We start from the raw sequence: 17,317 nt of genomic DNA on the forward strand, positions 1-17,317 counted from the left end.
GCATCTACGATCCCACCCCCCACTTCTCCCACCCCATAAAGTCCCAAATCCTTGGGAAGCCAAAACCTCTTTAAACCATCAAGCTTAAAGAGCCATGCCCAGCCTGGCCTTTTGCAAAGGGGGTGGGGGGTGGGGAATACCAAACTTTCGCTTTTGGAATTGAGGGTGCTCAGCGTAGCTTTGTGAGTTATACTAGTCTTTGCGGAGCCTTTGGGGAAAGCGAGAACAGCTCTGCTTTTTCACTACAAAGCCAACTCCAGTGCTCCAGGAGCATGAGAAAAGGGACATTTTAAGACACTGTTGCTGAGGAGCTGTCTTTAACTACTACTACTACTTCTTCTTCTTCTTCTTCTTCTTCTTCTTCTTCTTCTTCTTCTTCTTCTTCTTCTTCTTCTTCTTCTTCTTCTTCTTCTTCTTCTTCTTCTTTTTCCATCTCCTCTTCCTCCTCCTTCCTTTCATCTCCTTTTCCTCTCCTCCTCCTCCTCCTCCTCCTCCTCCTCACAACCGGTTCTCTGAACTGCTTAGAATGTTAACAACTGGTTCTACCAAATAGGTGCAAACTGGTAGAATCCCACCCCTGTTAATGACTCACATGGGTCATGGGAAAGCCATGATGCAGTTGTAAAGTTCAGTCAGGTCATGTGGTGATCACTTAATGACCACAATAACTTATGACCAAACTTGGGGGCTTAATTGTGGTCATAAATTGAAGTCTACCTGTATTTACAAATAGTGGCACTGTTTGCTGATCTATTTCTCCAAGAAAATCATTTTTGTCTTCATATGAATAATCTCATGGTTGTTATTATTTCATTATGAGTCGGCTTATAGGAAAAAAACACTCATGAGTTGTCATTGACAATAAAGCCTGCTTTGAATTAAAGCCAACTGTTTTTTTTTTTTTTAAAAAAAGCTCATTGCTAAACAAGCCAAACTTCAACACAATCTGCAATCTGAATCAAAAATATACTAAATAGAGAGATTCCCTATTTGGGCAAAAATTTGTAAGACTCTCCAGATAAGATCTCTAGTCTCAAAGTAGACACATCTATCTAAATATTGTGAACTTCTCATTTTAATCTGCTGTGACTATAATCTTCTGCCTGCTAATGCAAGCTGGATGTTTTGGCTGTCTTTGAAAACTAAAGGTATCAAGCTGCCTTGGTTCAAATTCCAAGAAAGAAAACCGCCGACGCCATTGAAGTAGAGAAGAGGTACTTTGACTGAGTTTGAAATGATGGCAATGAAAGAAAAGCAAGATCTGAGCCAAAAGGCGTGAAAGTTACATATTGAAAGTTTCCCCAAATCTGTAAAGCCCAGACTATCTCCCCTTCAAACGATAAGAATGAACTTTTGAAAACTGGGTATTTCAAAAGGAATTCTTTATTGAAAAGGAACTTATCCAGGTGATATTCATTCTAATGCGCCTCCAGGCATGTAGTTTAGATCAAGGGAGTTAGAACCCCTCCCCTTAGTCCAGTGTGTATTTTGTCAATGCAAAGAAACAACATGTTAATTCCCCCACCCCTTTTTTTCTGGGAATGTAGTTGAGCAGAGCTTCCCAGGAAGTTTCTTTCGAAGCTGGAATTTTTATGGTCCCTTCTCCTCTTGCTATCTCTCCAAGAGGTGACAAGTTTCTAGGCATCTGGGCTTCAGTCTCCAGTTGTATATCATGTGCAAGTTATACAGATTCAATACAAGAATTAAGATATTCAGGTTACAACAAAAAGGATTACTTGTATTATTGAAGAATGGCAGATACACAGATCTGACATATTGCCATCCTCGAAAAATTGAGAAATCCACCTGGAAGACATAAAACATGTGTTACATTTACAACTGGGTGGTTTGTGAGGGTATTTCAGGTGGAACTTTTGTAGTAATGTTGGGGCTTTTACAAGTTGTTTGGCTAGCCACTCATTTTGTGAGGAGGGAAGGTATTTCCAAGTGACTAAATATTGGGTGGATCCACAGTGAATGTGTGAGTCAAGGATATTTTTATTTTCAGAATGTTATTCCCCATGTACTATAATGGGAGTTGGAGATGTGGGAAGAGGGGGTCTAAGTTTTGAAGTGATCTCTGGTTTGAGTAGGCTGCAGTGAAATACTGAATGAACTTGTCTAAGTATCTTGGGGAGTAAGAGCCTCTACCGTAAGAGGCTTGATCATTCTGGAGATGGAAAATAGGCCAATGAATTTTGGTCCCAGTTTCTTAGAGGGTTGCAATGATTTTAGGAACTTTGTAGTTAAATATACGCAGTCCCCAACTTTGAACGGTTTAGGATCACAGTGTTTTTCGTCCACTTGAGCTTTAAAAGCTGCTCTGGCCTCTTCTAATCTGACCACTGGCCAAGTGGTTATTAAGGGAGGGAATCTCAGGTTCCTTGGTAGGATAGCTCTGGCATGGGATTGAATTCTTGTCCTGTGGCTACCTGGAATGGAGTAAAACCAGTGTTACTGTGAACTGAGTTATTGTATGCTACCTCTGCAAAAGGAAGGAGGTCAGTTCAATTGTCCTGTTGGTTATTAGTAAAGCATCTTAAATATTGTTGTGATACGCCATTAGCTCTCTGTGTTGAGCCATTCATTTCAGGGTGATTCTAAGAGGACAACCCATGGTTTAAAAGCACTTGCCAAAATGAGGACGTGAATTGTACACCCCTCCATGGAGGTGATAAATGTGTATTAAAAACATCTTTGCCAATGCCTTGGCCGTTGGGATCTTTTGGCAGGGTACAAAATGAACCTGTTTGGGGAAAAAAGGTCAATTACAACCCAGATAACAGTATTTCCTGCACTGCTCCACTATAAAATCCATAGAGATCTCTTTCCAGTGTGCTGAATGATTCTGCCACTGTCTGGTTCTGTCCAGGGGATTTTCCTTGTCTTCTTTTTGTAGCAGTGTAGACAGGGCAATTAGCAATACAGCTTTCAATATCTTTTTTGAGAAACAGCCACCAGAATTGTCTTTTGATGAGGTGCAGGGTTTTGACAAATCCAAAGGGTCCAGCTATTTTTGAGTCATAGCATTGTTTCATGAGGTCCATTCTCTGGCTGGCAGGGACGTAACTGATGATAAAAATGTGCAAAGCCCAGGAAACTTTGCAGTTGTTTGCGAGTTTGGGGCGGCTCCCAATCGATGACAGGTTTTACTTTTTGTGGATCCATCTCTGTCCCCTCGTGGGATATTCTGTATCCCAGGTAGTCAATTTTTTTCTTGGTGGAACTCACATTTAGAGAATTTTGCATATAGTTTGGTGTTTTGGAGTTTTGTGAGAACTGCTTGGAGTAACTTAACGTGCTCTTCTTTTGTTTCAGTGTAGATATTAAAATGTCACAGAGATAAACTAGAACCCCTTTGTTATATAGCTTACATAATAATCCTATAATAAGATCTTAGTTTTGTGTTTCTTACAATTGCTATATTAAATCCTTGCCTATTACAATTTACGATTTGTATATCTTTGATAGTAATCCTATAATAAAATATTAATGTCATGTTTATTAGAATTAGCGCTTCTATATCTTAGATTATAGTAAACCTACTCATGTGGAATCGTTGTCTTTCCCCTCTTCAGCCATTGTCTCTAATTCTTAGTAAAGCATTAATTAATCTCTTCCTAGCTTGTCTTCCATTTTCTATCATTTTTTAACCCTCTTAATCATTTCTCTTTTATCTATTATATTCAACTGTCCTCTTTTCCAATTATCTAATTCTACTTTTATCCTCTCAAAGTGTTCTCTCTGAAGTTCCCTTCCCTGTTGCTTTTCCCCTAGGCTATTCTTCCCTTGGTTTATTACATCGATCATTAGCATTTTAAATTTTATTTCATGTTTATCCCTTTGTTTTGTTTGTTGTTCCTTCTGTTCCATTTTGCTGGCTTCTCTTCTGGTTAACTCCTCCTCCTTCTGTGTCTCTTGTTTTCCTTCTGTAATTTGCATCTCCATTTCTGGATTTTCTTCCATTTATGTCTCCCAGGTGGATTTCTCAATTTTTTGAGGAGGGCAATAGCAGAAGAAAGAGGGGGGGGAGTTGGTACCAGTAATCCTTTTTGATGTAACCTGAATATCTTAAGTCTTGTATTGAATCTGTATAACTTGCACATGATATACAACTGAGGACTGGAGCCCAGATGCCTGGAAACTTGTCACCTCTTAGAGCAGTGGCCTCCAACCTTTTTTGTGCCACGGCCCGGTACCGGCATCACAAAATGATCTGTGGCCTGGTACCGGCATCACAAAATGATCTGTGGCCTGGTACCGGCATCAGCACGCATGACAAGGCAAGGCGAGCCGAGCGACTGGCCAGCCAGCCGTCCCCCGCTTCTCCCCGCCACCTTCAACTCCTCCTTTGTACCTTTGTCGATGGGCTTTGCTTCAGGATGGCTTCGGGACGGTCACTCGGCTCGCCTTGCCTTGGGTGCTGAAAGTATCCTCGCGCCTTAGTTTCGTTCGAAGCCCCCCCCTTTCAATGAAACTAAGGCGGGAGGATTCCTTCAGGACCCAAACGCCGCTTTTCAACCGGAAAAGCTCACCCGGAAGCACTTTCTCGTCAAACAAGATGGCGGCGCCCAGCAAACTGACGGCCCAGTAGGAAATGTTCCACAGCCCAGTACCGGTCCGTGGCCCGGTGGTTGGGGGCCATGAAAATTCCAGCTCTGAAAGAAACTTCCTGGGAAACTTTTCTCAACTACGTTCTCAGAAAAAACAAGGTGGGGGGGAGGATTAACATGTTGCTTCTTTGTATGGATGAAATCCACATCAAACTAAGGGGAGCGGTTCCCTTTATCTATGCTGTTTGCCTGGAGGCATATTAGACCCTGCTTTGACTAGTACCTGGATAACTTCCTTTTCAATAAAGAATTTCTTTTGAAATACCCAGCTTTCAAAAGTTCATTCTTATCGTTTGAAGGGGAGAGAGTCTGGGCCTTATCCCCATTAATCTTTGGGAATCTCTTCTGTAGAGTAATTTAAATTCTAACATTATAGGGACATGGAGAAAAAAATAACATTTACCAAAGCCATTATACTGCAGTTATATAACCTCTAATAAATAAATAATATTATTTCTTTTACCTCTGCAGGCTGTATATAATTCTATCAAGAATGAAAAGCTACAGTGGGCCATGTGAGTATCCCTGTTTAATGTCTATAGTAAAACTTACATTCCTTTTTTAAGAAAAAAATTGTACTTTTGTCCTTTATTTTTTTATTTCTACCTGTTTATTTTTCACATAAATCCAAGATGTATCACAATGAAAATAAAATGTGCTGCTGTCTGCTTTCCCATCTTATTCTAGACACCTGCTTCAGTTTGTTGCAATTGTCAAGTGGATCATTGTCAAATATAGCGGGGGAAATAGCCATCTTTTTGGTGGATATAATTGTCTTTCTTAAAGAAAACTGAAATAATCTTAAATTGAATAATCATGAAATTTTTTTGAATACAGGTAGTCCTTGACTTACAACGGATCACTTAGTGACCATCAAAGTTACAAAAAACCCCGCAAAAGGTATTTACAACCTAGTCCCAAAGTTATATCTGCAGCAGCACTCCTGCAGTCATTCATCCTTATGACCAATTGCAGAAATGCTGCAGCACATATGTCCTCAACACACACCCCAATCTTGCCCTGCCAGATCCCCACAGGCACTAGGCCTGATTTGCCACTGCACCAGGTTCTATGCACTTCTTCCCACGCCCTGTGATCACTCACTCACTCACTCACTTTTAGAAGATCTCCAGAGCTCAAGGGGTTATGATAGGGGAAGGAGGAATGGTCTCTTCTTTCCTGGATCATGTGGCACAATCCCACAAATTGTTCTCTTTTCTGAGCAAAAACGAACGCTGGCAAAGTTCTCGACTAAAGCTGGGGAAACTAAGGCTAGTATCTTATCTTTCTAGTGAGGAAAGGAAAACCAATAGCTTGTCTTTCCATTTGGTGGCTCTCTTTTTGTTCTGGACCGCTACTTTGGCTGCAGCTGGGAGACTGGAACCCTCACTTCCATAGCCACCTTGTGAGGTTTTTTTTTCTTTCTGATGCGTTGACTGACCCATAGTAAGTGATCACTACCTCTGTTCCTTAATCTAAAGTACACAACAGATGGCTGCTACCCATACACCTCTTCTATTCTTGTCCACCCATTCTATTCATGTAATTTTATGGGACACGGAATTCAGGAAGTTTTCTGTACACGTTGAAGGATGAATCCTATATGCTTACTATTGCTCATATTCCATGGGAGATGAGAACTGTGAGTTGCAGAGCAGCTCTATGGGCTACAGTTTGAAACCTGTCCATGTACACATGCAGCAGAAATCCTTTCTAAATTCAGCTCTTCAATAATATTTCTTTTGGGGCAGCATTTCAACTGCATAAATCTCAGTGACTTCCAGGTTCAAGAGATAACAAGCAAATTCTAGTTCTTTGCTGCCATTTTGTATAAATATGCCAACTATTGGAAACATTACTGGCATCCTGGTGAAAAGGAAGCACTCAGCAGCAGGGCCACGGAGGCAACTGAGGCATGGATAGCGGGCACAGTAGTATTTAGTATTTATTGGATTTGTCAATCGCTTACAAGATACAGGTATAAGAATAAACATAGTTTTGAATACACAGGATAGATACTTATAAGAAAAATAAAAAGAATAGGACAGGGACGGTAGCCACGATTGGTGCGCTTATGCACGCCCCCTACAATGCTGCTCCTGGGGCTCTAAACGCAGATCTACAACAACGGGCCAGAAGGCTGACTGCTTTCTGAGCTAGGTCTCCTTGCATGGAGAGGGAGTGAGCCTCCCTCTGACCCATGCATATTCCCCTGCTGCACCCACCATGAGCAACCTGGCCAAGGAGGATGAGCACAACATCAGCAGCCTGGAGGAGGAGATAAACGTAGCTGGGAAACCCCTTGGGGAAGGCTGGGCAGGACTGACCACTTGCCCTTCACTGGCCAGGGCTCTAGGCAGCCTGTATTGATTGTTTGGGTAAATGATAGTACGGACTGCAAGTTTTATATGATATTGTTGTGTTTGGCTCACTCACTTTGTGTAAAACATTTAAGTTGTATTGTTCTTTTTGTTCTTCTATTCATTTTAATTAATTCTAAACTATCCAGAGTCTGTCTGTCTGTCTCTCTCTCTTTCTGTGTGTGTGTGTGTGTGTGTGGGATGGGAAATTATGTACATTTCAATAATTAAATAGTTAAATATTTGTCCATTTGTACGGATAGCAGCACAGAAGGGCAAAGGGAATTCCAGATGGCAAAGGGAAGACAGCAGGAATTATCTCACTTTCAGGATAGAAAAAGAGGAAGGAAAACACAGCAAAAGTTAACTATTGGTATTCCTCAACTTAAAACCACAGTTGAATCCAAAATGTCCATTGCTAACAGTTGTTAATTGAGTTTTGCCCCATTTTACAATCTTTCTTGCCACAGTTGTTAAGTGAGTCTCTGCAGTTGTTAAGTTAGTAATATGTTAACTAAATGGCTTCCCTACACTAACTTTCCTTGTCAGAAAAATCATAAAAACTGATCACATGATCCTGGGACACTGCAGCTGTCATAAATACATGTCAGTTGCCAAGCACCCAAATTTTTATGATTTGACCTTGTGGATATTGCAACAGTTGTAAGTGTGAAAAATGGTCATAAATCCCTTTCTTCTGTGCCTCTATAACTTCAAATGGTCATAAACAAATGTTGTAAATTGAACACTGCCTATACTGTATTAGCCCAGTGAGGAATGAGTCATCTAAGGGAAGAGACTTTGTCAAGATTTCAGTATGAGATAGACCAGGGCTGTCAAATCCGCAGCCCACGGGCCAGATGCATCATGCGTTCACTAAGCCCACACCCAGTTTAGCAAAGGGGGGGGGAAAGCTCACAATATGTCATGTGATGCCGCCGTGTATAATTTATTTTTAGGTCCAACATTTCTTCTAACCATTGCCCTATTTTGTGCCAAAATTCTTGTATCTTCTTGCACTCCCAGCACATATGATAATAGGTGCCCTGTTCTTTCAAGCATTTCCAGCATATAGGTGATTGAGAACTATACATTTTGGCTAACCGGGTAGGTGGGAGATGCCATCTGTAAAACATCTTAAACAGGTTTTCTTTGTTGGATGTGGCTAATGTAATCTTTTTATTCCGATCCCAAATTTGCTGCCATTGATCCAAATTTATGTTATAGCCAAAATTTCTGGCCCAAGTTAACATTGGTTCTTTCACCTGCTCCTCATACATCTTGTAATCTAGTAAATAGTTATACAATTTCTTTGTTTTTTCTCTGATCCTAATAATATTTTATCTAATATTTTATCTTGACAATTTATTCCCCATTCTTTTTTATCCCTTTCATATCTGGATTGTACTTGGAGATATGCCCACTATTCCAATGTTAAGCCCTGTTGGTTAAGTTCCAATCTTTGTTTTAATCTTCCTTTTTCTGTTAGGATATCCTTATATGTGATTGCCTTTTTCTGGTTGTAAAGATTCGGATATGATATGGCTTCTAAGGGGGAAAGTCAGCTTGGAGTTTCCATATAGTTTTGCGATCTTATTTTATTCCAAGTTGAGATTAAGGCTTGTCGAATGTTATGTCTCAAAAAATATTGGTGTGTCATATGTCTGCTTGACCACAGATATGCATGCCAGCCCTGTGTCCTTCTAAAAGTAGAAGTCTTTTATTTTCTAAGTTTATCCAATCCTTAATCCATGTTAAGGCAGCCGCTTTATAATGTAATTCCCAATCTGGAAAGCCTAATCCCCCTCTTTCTTTAGCATCTTGTAGATGTTTTAATTTCTTGGTCTTTTACCCTGCCACACAAAATTTAATGTTATTTTATTCAGATCTTTATTTTAAAAAATCCCTAATTTAATTGGTATATTTTGGAATAAAAACAAAATTTGGGGTACTATGTTCATTTTAATTGCCGAAATTCTGCCTATTAATGATAGATTTTCTAAATCTGTTTTAATTTGTCTCAATAAGTTTTCATCCTCCTTAATTGTTGAACAGTGTGCCAAAATATTAATTCCTAGGTATTTTATTTTTTGTACTATTTGAATATCTAATAGCTTAACCAGGTTTTCTCTTTGTTTGCTGGTCATATTCTTAGTTATGATTTTTGTTTTTTCTTTATTTATTTTCAAACCAGCTACTTCTCTATATTCTTTGAGTTTTTCTAATAATATCGGACCTGTTTGTTCAGGATCTTCCAAGAAAAATACTAAGTTATCGGCATATGCTTGTAATTTAAAATTTTCTTTTTTAATTTCCAATCCTTTAATCTGTGTTTCTTGCCTAATCATTCTCATTAGGACCTGTAATGTATATATGAATAGTAATGGGGACAGAGGGCAGCCTTGTCTTGTACCTTTTTGTATGTAAATGTTACTTGTCAATTCTCCATTTATTATTTTTGCTTCTTGTTATGTATATATTGCCATAATTATCTTTAAAAAATTTTCACCAATATCCATGTTTTTTAACTGTTGCACTAGTAAGGGCCAATTTACGTTGTCGAAGGCTTTTGGGGCGTCTAGAAATAATAAGGCTGCCTTTCGATCGTTATGTTCTTCATAGAATTCAAGGCCCCTGTTGGAATCTGATTCTGAGGGAGAGGTCAAACAACTGACAGGGAATGGGAATGTGGCTCCAGTGGCTGTGGAGGAAACTGGGGAAGGGCACAGTCCAGCTGGGCATTCAGAGGAAGACCCAGGCCCACTCCTTCATCTTAGGACACACAGGGAGGAACTGAAAAGGGAGCAATGTGGGTTACGGGGGAGAAAAAGGCCCTGCTTCCCTTCATTACTTGCAGCTGGGATTTTAAAAGGGTGTTTGCACACAGCTCCTTGCTAGAAGCAAAGCATGAATTATTTTGGTTTGTCAAGTCTTATCTGAGTTCTGGTGTCTTCCAGATGCTTCAACTGTTTGTGTTTTGTTATCTTTTGAAATCTTCAATTCCTTATCCTGCCCTGTCTCATTAATTGCTGCAGCGTGGTTTCTGTTGGTTTTTATTTATAATCTATATGTACTTTGGATTCGAACTACATTTCTTTCCTTTAAAACTATTCTTGGCAGAGTTTTTTCTCCAGTCGATGATAACTGGACATTGGGGTTCAAATTGGAGGTATTAAAGGGACTTTACCTACTTTTGTGACTTCGTTGCTTTTGTGCCACACACCAGGTCATCAGAGGTGTCTAAGACTATTCTCACATTATATTTTGTTTGTCTATTTAGGAGGAAGTTATTTTGATCACTTTGTATGAATTCATTTCAATAATTTTTAAATCTTTCAGCTATAATAGTTGTAAATATTTTATAATCTATATTTAAGAGAGATATTGGCCTATAATTTTGAATTCTTGTCTGATTCTTTTTTAATCAACATTATATTGGCTTCTCTCCAAGATTGGTATTTTCCCTTCATCAAGCACAGCATTGAAGACCTCTAATACAGTAGTCGCCAACCGGTGGGCCATGGCCCACTGGAGGGCTGTGGAAAAATTTTGCTTGGCCGCAGAAGAAATGGTCCCCAAAAGCAATTAATCTGGGCCATGCAGTTCTCGCACCTTCTGGCTCTTCAAGGGACCCCGGAGTCAAGTCCCTGAGATGCACACGCCAACCAGCTCCCACACATGGCGGGAGGCGGCAACAACAGTGCCCTCACCCAGCACCCACTCTTAGCTCTCCCCATTAGTTCTCTAGTTTTGAATTGCTCCCACCTCTCTCTCTTTCCTTCCCCCTGCACCCATGTGCAGACAGGCAAGGAAAGGGAGATGGAGCCATGCGCCGCTCTCGGCTCTTCCAGCCCTCGCTGCCTCTCCCAACATCAAAGCCTCAGAGATGCAGGCAAAGTATTGGTATTGGTTCAGCTCTTCAGGGATACCATCTGGGCCAGATGCTTTGTTGTTGTTTTTGTTTGTTGATTGCTTTGGCTACTTCTGTCATGGTGATTTCTTCATTAAGCATTAATTTCATAACTTCTGGAATCTTTGGTAATTCAGCTTTCTTTAGGTAGGTTCTAATCTTCTGAATAGTTTTCATTTCTTGTATATAATTTCACATAGAATCTCTGGGTAGTATCTTTTTTAGAGTTCTCGTCATAATATATATTCCCTTGAAGTTTGTTTATTCATTGTTTTTCTCTGTAATTTCTTAATTTTTGTGCCAACCAATGTCCAGGTTTATTAGCATTTTCAAAATAATTTTGTTTGGTTAGTTTGATTTGTTGTGCTATTTTCTCTGTCACCAAAATATGAAGTTTATGTTTAAGAAGATCTAATTTACTTTTCAAATTTTTGTTATTAGGTTCTTTCTGGTGCAGTGCCTCCATTTGCTTAAGCTCTTGTTGTAATTTTTCTCTGTTTTTTTTTTTTTGCCTTATTTCTTTTTGCTGTATAGGAAATAGTTGCACCTTGGATATACACTTTAATCGTGTCCCAGAGAGTGTGAATTGAGATATCATCTTGTTTATTTATTTTTTTAAAATATATCTAATTCTTTTTCTATCATTATATTGAACTCCTTTTTTTTTTGAGAATTGCCCTTTGAAAAGTCCATCTTGATGTGACCTTATGTCCTTTCCACTGTAGGCTTATGGGGTTGTGATTGGCCCAGGTGTTAATCTCTATAGTCACTTTTCATATTTTGGAATCTAAATCTTTGGATATCCAAACCGTATCAATCCTAGACCAGGCTTTATGGTGATTTGAGTAAAATGTGTAATAATTCTCTCCAAAGAACTATCAAATTTAGATCTCTGATCGTTTCAAAAAATGTTATGGGGAGTATTCATTTTCCCCCTTTTCTTGTATGTTTGTGGTCTCTTTTACTATATACAATCGCATTGAAGTCCCCTACTATACACAGCAGGGGTGGGATGCTATTGGTTCGGCCTGGTTCTATAGAACCTGTAGCTGCAAAGAGCAGCTGACACCGAACTCGTTCGGTGTTTGGCCCACCCACCTGCCCAGACAAGAGGATTTTCAAATGCTGTGCACCCAAGTGCAGCGCTTGTCACCTGTCCAGGCGGCACAGCTGATTATTTCTTGCAAACACTGCACACATGATTGTGTCCAGTTTAGAGAACTGGCAAATCGCTCCATTTGCTGGCCCTGCCTCTCACCCCCACCCTCACTCCTTACCTGGCATGCGAGCCATCCAACTTGCCTGGTTTGGTAAGTTGCTATTTTTTTTTTCCCCCGACCATTAGCTGTTCTGCTCTGCCAGGAGATGTAGATTAGCTAGAAAGCAGGAAATCCTTGGATTTCTTGCATTCTAGCTAACCTAAAAGCAGAGCTGAACTTTCCTTAGGACTGAAGCTTTTCAGTGCAGACTCAAGTAGTCAATTGCAGATAGATAGATCTCTAAATTAATCTGTGATTCTGTGAGCAACTTAATCTGCCTGCCTGCTTTGGGGTAAAAGTTGCTTGTTTTAATAAAAAAAATCAATATTTACATACATGGTGTGTTGTGAGTTAATTTTATGAGTTTGCTTGCAAGCAAATTTTATGTGACAGACTGAGGTAGCTGATTGGAGATAGATAGATCTCTAAGCAAATCTGTGATTCTGTGAGCAACTCAATCTGCCTTCCTACTTTGCCTGCTTTGGGGTAAAAGTTGCTCTTTCTTTAATAAAAAAATCAATATTTAGATAAATATTTATAATATTTATATACAAGCTGTGCCCACCCAGTCACATGACCACCAAGCCATGGCCAGTCAGCAAGCCATGCCCACCCAGTCACATGACCACCAAGCCACACCCACAAATTAGGCCACACCCACAGAACTGGTTGTTAAGAAATTTGAATCCCACCTCTGATACATAGCTCAGTGTACTCTATATCGCTGATTATGTTATGAAGATTTTTATAGAAGGATTCTTGGGCTCCATTTGGTGCGTATATTGAAGCAATTATTACATGTTTTTTATTTAGTTTAATCTCAACTATTTGATTCTCCATTCTTTATCTTTGTAAATCTGTTTTGCCTTAATCTTATTTTTCACATAGTCACACCTCTTTTTTTCTGATCTAGTGACACAAACATGTTTCCTAACTTAGGTTGTTCTAGTAGATGTTTTTGATTGTGTCTTATATAGACTTCTTTCATTGTGTCAATTTTCAATTTTTGCAATTTAGCAAATATTTGCTGGTTTTTTATTAGTGAGTTGAGTCCGTTAATATTTATTGACCAAATCCCGCATTCTTCATCTGTTTTCTTAATTGTATCTTGTTCTCATACTTCTCGTGATTCTAGATTCCTTAGGCTCTTCATATTTTCTTCCATAGTATTCTATCTTCTCTCCATCTCCTCTTCTTTTAGGTCTTTCCATTTCTTCTGATCTTTCTTTTTCTTCTATTGCTTGTCCTGAGTCTCTACCTTCTATTTTTTTATTTCATTTTATTTATTTGATTTGATTTGTCAATTGCTTACAATTGCTTATTACGGTATAGGTATAAACATTGTTATGAATACATGGATACATATAGGAAAAACAAAAGAAACAATAGGACAGGGACGGTAGGCACATCGGTGCGCTTATGCACACCCCCTACAGACCTCTAAGGAAAGGGGTGAAGTCAATAGTAGACAGTCTAAGGTTAAAGTTTTTGGGGTTTGGGGAAGAAACCACAGAGTCAGGTAGAGTATTACAGACATTGACCACTCTGTTGCTGAAGTTGTATTTCCTGCAATCAAGCTTGGTGCGGTTAGCCGTGAGTTTGTATCTATTGTGTGCTCTTATATTGTTATGGTTGAAGCTGAAGCATTCATTGACAGGTAGGACATTGCAATGTATGATTTTATATACTATACTTAGATCAGACCATAGGCGGCATAGTTCTAGGTTTTCTAGGTCTAGAATTTCGAGTCTGGTGGCATAAGGTATTCTGCAATGAGTAGTGGAGTGGAGAACTCTTCTTGTGAAATATTTCTGGACTTTCTCTACTGTGTTAATATCAGATACGTAATGTGGGTTCCAGACTAATGAGCTGTATTCAAGTATTGGTCTAGCAAATGTTTTGTATGCTCTAGTTAGTAGTGTGATATAACAGGGAAAAAGCTACGTAGGATTAGGTTAACACCTCTTAATGCCTTTTTGGCTATGTAGTTATGGTGGGCTCTAGCACTTAGATCATTTGAGATGAGTACTCCAAGATCCTTGACAGAGTTTCGATCATCAACAAGGTCTTGACTATTCAGCTTGTATTTTATTTTCTGATTTTTTTTTTCCAAAACAGGTGAAACTTGAAAAATTAGAATATCGTGCAAAAGTTCATTTATTTCAGTCATGCAACTTAAAAGGTGAACCTAATATATGAGATAGACTCGTTACATGCAAAGCAAGATAGTTCAAGCCGTGATTTGTCATAATTGTGATGATTATGGCTTACAGCTCATGAAAACTCCAAATCCACAGTCTCAGAAAATTAGAATATTACATGCAATCAATAAAACAAGGATTTTACATAGAACAATATCGGACCCCTGAAAAGTATAAGCATGCATATGTACCCAGTACTTGGTTTGGACCCCTTTTGCAGCAATTACTGTGTCAATGCGGCATGGCATGGAAGCTATCAGCCTGTGGCACTGCTGAGGTGTTATGGAAGACCAGGATGCTTCAATAGCGGCCTTCAGCTCTTCTGCATTGTTCGGTCTCATGGTCATCTTTCTCTTGGCAATGCCCCATAGATTCTCTGTGGGGTTCAGGTCAGGCAAGTTTGCTGGCCAATCAAGCACAGTAATCCCATGGTCATTGAACCAGCTTTTGATGCTTTTGGCAGTGTGGGAGGTGCCAAGTCCTGCTGGAAAATGAAGTCAGCATCCTCATAAAGCTCGTCTGCGGAAGGCAGCATGAAGTGCTCCAAAATCTCCTGGTAGACGGTTGCATTGACCCTGGATTTAATGAAGCACACTAGACCAACAGCAGCAGATGACATGGCTCCCCAAATCAATACAGACTATGGAAACTTTACACTGGACTTCAAGCATCTTGCAGTGTGTGCCTCTCCATTCTTTCTCTAGACTCTGGGTCCTTGGTTTCCAAATGAGATGCAAAAGTTGCTCTCATGAGAAAAGAGGACTTTGGACCACTGAGCAACAGACCAGTTCTGTTTTTCTTTAGCCCAGGTAAGATGCTTCTGGTGTTGTTTGTTGGCCAGGAGTGGCTTGACAAGAGGAATATGACATTTGAAGCCTATGTCCAGGATCTGTCTGTGTGTGGTGGCTCTTGATGCACTGACTCCAGCCTCAGTCCACTCCTTGTGAAAGTCCCCAACACTTTTGTATGGCCTTTTCCTGACAATCCTCTCCAGGCTGCAGTCATCCCTGCTGCTTGTGCACCTTTTTCTTTCACACTTTCCCCTTCCACATAACTTTCTATTAATGTGCACTTTGGGAACATCCAACTTCTTTTGCAATTACCTTTTGAGGCTTTCCCTCCTTATGGAGGGTGTCAGTGATGGTTTTCTGCACAACTGTCAGGTCAGCAGTCTTTCCCATGCTTGTGCTTCCTACTGAACCAGACTGAGAGACCATTTAATGGCCCAGGAACCCTTTGCAGGTGTTATGGCTTAATTAGCTGATTAGAGTGGGACACTTTGAGCCTAGATTATTGAACCTTTTCACAATATTCTAATTTTCTGAGATTGTGGATTTGGGGTTTTCATGAACTGTAAGCCATAATCATCTCAATTATGACACATCACAGCTTGAACTATCTTGCTTTGCATATAATTAGTCTATCTCATATATTAGTTTCACCTTTTAAGTTGCATTACTGAAATAAATGAACTTTTGCACGATATTCTATTCTCTGTATATAAGACAGAGCTTTTATTGGTTGAGATTTGGAGTTGCCATTTGTTTGACCATTCTGATACATAGTCGAGGTCTTTTTGAAAGGTAGCAGAATTATCTGTGGTGTTGAATAGCTTTACATCATCTTCGAAGAAAACGCAGTTGCTCTTAATATGATCACAGAGGTCATTTATGTTAAAAACTCCCTCCAGAACTTAGCGGTAAATTGTACTCCTCTGTCTGATATTATTCTACGAGGTACTCTGTGTAGCCTATAGATATCCTTCATGAACAGTTTTGCAAGTTTTTTGCAGATGGACGTCCTTTACAGGCTGTAAAGTGGGCCTGCTTAGAGAATAAGTCAATAACAATCCAAATGATTGTATTCCTTCCACTCTCAGGTAATTCAACTATAAAGTCCATTGCAATTTCTTCCCATGGTTGTGTTGGTTCAGCTACTTGTTGAAGGAGGTCAGGGGGTTTCCCAGTTCTGTGTTTCATTGTGGCACTAATTGAGCAGCTTTTCACATAGTCCTTGATGTCAGGTTTCATTTTTGGCCATCAGAACTGTCTTCTGACTAAATGTCGGGTTTTTAAGAACCCGAAGTCTCCCCCTAATTGTGAGTCATGGCTACGCTTTAGTACCATTACTCTTAGATTTGTGGGTACATAAAGTTTCATCCCTTTCCAAGCCATTCAATTCAGGTTGATGCTCCAGGATCCAGGGATCAGTCAATAGTCCTGCTTTCAACTCAGTTGTCAGTTTGTCTTCCAGGCATCTGGGGTTGCAGTTGGCTTGGCCTTGAGTGATTACTTGGCCTGCTGATTGAGTTTCTCATAGTGTGCACTACTTCCTCTCGGTGACTATCAAATTGGGGTTTCCTTGACACGGCATCCTGCCAATATGTTTTTCCCTCCAGGGATACAATATTTCACGTTGAAGTTGAACCACTTGAAATATTGAGCCCAGTGGACTTGTTTTGGTGATAGCTTTCAAGGCGTCTTTAGAGCCGAGGTTCTTGTGATCAGTCCAGACCTTCTAGAAAATGCCTTCACCCCTTCTAGGAAATGCCTCCAAGTCAACAAAGCCCATCGTACTTCAAATGCTTCCTTCTCCCAGACTGCACATCTTCGCTCTGTGTCTGTCAGATTTTTGGACACATAAGCACAAGGCATCAGTCAGTTCTGAGAGTCCTTTTGGAGAAGAATGACCACAACCGCCACATCACTAGCCTCAGCTTGGACTATAAAAGATCTGGTCGGGTCTGGGTGCTGGAGAATGGGTTCAGCTGCAAAGAGGCATTTTAAGATGTCAAAAGCTTTCTGACAGTCCATGGTCCGAGCAAGGGGTTGACTGGGTTTCAGTTTGGTGGGGGAAGGCCCTGTTTTTAATAACTTTGTCAAAGAGAGGGCAACCTCAACAAAAGAAGGAATGAATTGTCTATAGAAATTGGCAAGACCTAAAAAGTTGGGGGGTTGCCATTCCAGCATGGCTT

The 17,317-nt window shown here is 39.9% G+C and overlaps 1 protein-coding gene across 1 annotated transcript in view; it reads left to right on the top strand.

Annotated features, from left to right (window-relative positions):
- Positions 1-17,317, top strand: part of LOC113445404 (PH and SEC7 domain-containing protein 1-like) — a 97,385-nt gene that overhangs the window by 58,326 nt on the left and 21,742 nt on the right. The window contains exon 12 of the mRNA XM_087932132.1: positions 5,085-5,128. Within this exon, the coding sequence (XP_087788258.1) occupies positions 5,085-5,128 (44 nt within the window). The remainder of the gene's footprint in view (positions 1-5,084; positions 5,129-17,317) is intronic.

This window comes from Pseudonaja textilis, chromosome 4, assembly GCF_049901715.1.
Source record: "Pseudonaja textilis isolate UNSWEBS1 chromosome 4, rPseTex1.2, whole genome shotgun sequence".
In the NCBI taxonomy this organism is placed as follows: Eukaryota; Metazoa; Chordata; class Lepidosauria; order Squamata; family Elapidae; genus Pseudonaja; species Pseudonaja textilis.